General features: G+C 51.4%; 1 protein-coding gene across 2 annotated transcripts in view; it reads left to right on the top strand.

Annotated features, from left to right (window-relative positions):
- Positions 1–3,326, top strand: part of UNC45A (unc-45 myosin chaperone A) — a 15,078-nt gene that overhangs the window by 6,452 nt on the left and 5,300 nt on the right. For both annotated transcript variants that reach the window (XM_003803076.3, XM_012813575.2), the window contains exons 7-10: positions 281–449; positions 1,025–1,195; positions 2,085–2,256; positions 2,933–3,233. In XM_003803076.3, coding sequence (XP_003803124.1) covers positions 281–449; positions 1,025–1,195; positions 2,085–2,256; positions 2,933–3,233 — 813 coding nt within the window. The remainder of the gene's footprint in view (positions 1–280; positions 450–1,024; positions 1,196–2,084; positions 2,257–2,932; positions 3,234–3,326) is intronic.

The following is a 3,326-nucleotide window of genomic DNA, read 5'->3' as shown; positions in this document are numbered from 1 at the left end:
GATTTGAACCCGCCAGCTCAGGTGTATGTGGCTGGCGCCTTAGCCACTTGAGCCACAGGCGCCAAGCCTGGAATGTCTTCTTTAGGAAGCCTTTCTAACAGAGTTATCCCAGGTTACCCTGTGTCCCACCACCAGATACATCTGTTGTATTTTCACCTGGAGTTGGTCCTTTCACCCAAACGTTCTCTCACCTCTGGCTGCACTCTCTGACTCAGAGTTGGGATCTCTGTGGCTGCTCTTCACCAACCGGGGGCTTCTGTCCACTTCTCTCCCACCCCAGACAGTGGCAACCCTGAGTGTGCTGGGAACTCGGCGAGTAGTCTCCATCCTGGGTGTGGAAAACCAGGCTGTGTCCCTGGCTGCCTGCCACCTGCTGCAGGTTATATTTGATGCCCTCAAGGAAGGCATCAAGAAAGGCTTCCGAGGCAAAGAGGGCGCCATCATTGTGGGTGAGTGGAAGCAGGTCTGTGGTCCTCAGATGTGGAAGGAGTGGGGCTGAACCAGCCAGGCTATTTCTTTTGGAGCCAGACTTGCTGCTGCAGGTTATTCAGGGATATGGCTTGGTGCCAGTGTTTTTGTTTTTTTTTGTTTTTTTTTTGTAGAGACAGAGTCTTACTTTATTGCCCTCAGTAGAGTGCCGTGGCTTCACACAGCTCACAGCAACCTCCAACTCCTGGGCTTAGGTGATTCTCTTGCCTCAGCCTCCCGAGTAGCTGGGACCACAGGCACCTGCCAGAATGCCCAGCTAATTTTCTGTTGCAGTTTGGCTGGGACTGGGCTTGAACCTGCCACCCTCAGTATATGGGGCCAGTGCCCTACCCATTGAGCCACAGGTGCCACCCTGGTGCCAGTCTTTTAATCTGGATTCTCAGCAGCCAAGGTACTCGGAAGGCTGGAACTCAGTCCAGAGTCCAGGATGCAGGCTTCTGCTCCTCTGTGTCTCCCTGGCTCACTAGGGAAGTTCAAGGGTCAAATAAGGCTAGACCATTCTGGAGCCCAGCCATTCCTGTCTTCCTGTTGCCAGATCCTGCCCGGGAGCTGAAGGTCCTCATCAGTAATCTCTTAGAACTACTGACTGAGGTGGGGGTTTCTAGCCAAGGCCGAGACAATGCCCTGACCCTCCTGATTAAAGAGGTGCCTCGGAAGTCTTTTAAGGACCCCAACAATAGCCTCACCCTCTGGGTCATTGACCAAGGTAGGTAATATAGTTTCTGAAAACTGACTTGGGTGACTGAAGCCTGCTTGTCCTTAGGAGTGATAAGAAAGTAGCTGCTATGCCCAGCCAGTGTCTATATGGAGGTGAGTCCCGTGGCCTGCGTGGTGCCCAGTTGATGTCTATGTGGAGGTACATCTCGTGGTCTGTGTGGTGCCCAGCCAGTATCTGTGTGGAAGTGGGTCCCCTGGCCTGGGTGGTGCCCGGCCAGTGTCTGTGTGGAGGTGTGTCCCGTGGCCTATGTGGTGCCCTTGGGTATCTGTGTGGAAGTGTGTACTATGGCTCATGTGGTACTCTTGGAGAGCTCAGAGCCAGACCTTTCCGTCACGGGTGTGCATATTTGTACACATTGAACTGGCCTGCAGGCAAGTAACAGGGAGGCCAGCCTGGCTTTCTATGTCTGAAGTTTGTTTGGTGAGCATGTATTATTTCTATACTCAGAAAAAATAATTTAAGTTCAATATATCAATTTACATTTTGCTTCTCCCCTAAAACATGAATAAGAAGACCTTCACAGAGGCCCTGCATGGGCACATCTTCTGGGTCCTTGCATATGTCTCAGCTCCTTTTGTTGTCACACTGATCCTGAGAGGTAGGGTGTCACTTACCCCTTAGTATTACCATGGAACCTCCAAGTCCCAGAATATTCAGCCACTCGTGCAGGGCTGGCATAGAGGCCTCACCTGTCTGACACCACAGCTGCCTCCTGTAGAGATCTGTGAGATCCCTGGGCTATCCCTGACGCCGTGGTCTGAGCTCTCTTGTCTGAGGAGGTTGCCCTGCCTCTCTGCAAACCTCCTAGGATGCTTCTTCCCTTTGCCTGTAGTGGGTAGAACTAGTATTCTAATATCCAAGTGCGGTGTCTTTTCAGGTTTGAAAAAGATTCTGGAGGTGGGGGGCTCTGTACAGGACCCTCCTGGGGAGCTCACAGTGACAGCGAATAGCCGCATGAGTGCTTCTATTCTCCTCAGCAAGCTCTTCGATGATCTGAAGTGTGATGCTGAGAGGGAGAATTTCCACCGACTCTGTGAAAGCTACATCAAGTAAGAAAGTGTGTCCTATCTCCCACTGTTGGGGGTTCCAACAAGAACATTATCTCCTTGAGGAGGGACAGAAATGGCTTTCAGCAGGGAGGGTGCCTTGGGAAAAGTAGCCAGCTAGACAGGTTTCCTGAAGCCTATTTCTTGAATAGCATGGCCCCTGCACAAGGATGACATGCAAATTTATGAAGCATTCCATATTAAAAAAAACAAAAAAGTGACCTCACCAGGGAGGTTCTTTTCCAAATCAGTTTCCAATAATGTAACATATGTCATCAAGCGTGACTTTTTTTACTGAGCACTCACTGCATGTCTGCTCCAACACAGAGGTGAGACACAATAGTCCTTACCCTTAAGGCGCTTATAGCTGTGTGGGAGAAGACTGATGATAAATTATGGAAAAGCAGAACAATTTCAGATTTAATAAGTACAAGGAAGAAACTAAACAGTGGTGTGGGTGAGAGTAACCTAGGTTAAATGGTGTGTCATCATGTAAGGCTTGGAGGAAAGCACCGATAAAATCGGTGACTACTGTCCAGGTGGCATGTCTAGTCTTCCCACTGGCAGCTTTTCTTGCTGTTTCTGCCCAAGTAGTGCAAGTGCCTGCCAGTGGAGGGGCAAGGAAAGGAGAGTCTGTTTTTGCTGTTCTTGGCATGATGGATATCACCTGTGCCCCTAGGAGCTGGTTTGAGGGACATGGGCTGGCTGGGAAGCTACGGGCCATCCGGACAGTGTCCTGCCTCCTGCAGGGCCCGTGTGATGCTGGCAACCGGGCCCTAGAGCTGAGTGGAGTCATGGAGAGTGTGATTGCTCTGTGTGCCTCTGAGCAAGAGGAGGAACAGCTGGTGGCTGTGGAGGCTCTGATCCATGCAGCTGGCAAGGCCAAGCGGGCCTCATTCATCACAGCCAATGGTGTTTCCCTACTGAAGGACCTATACAGGCGTGGTGAAAAGGACAGCATCCGCATCCGGGCACTGGTGGTGAGGGCCTGGGGCATGGGGCCAGGGGACAGCCAAGTACATCTCAGGGCAGTCCCAGCACACTTTGGATGAAAGTAAGGGATATTCCCAGCC

This window comes from Otolemur garnettii, unplaced genomic scaffold (assembly GCF_000181295.1).
Source record: "Otolemur garnettii isolate 467f Iridium unplaced genomic scaffold, OtoGar3 scaffold00277, whole genome shotgun sequence".
Lineage (NCBI taxonomy): Eukaryota > Metazoa > Chordata > Mammalia > Primates > Galagidae > Otolemur > Otolemur garnettii.
Note: the sequence above shows the minus strand (reverse complement) of the source record. Positions and strands in the feature narration are given on the sequence as shown.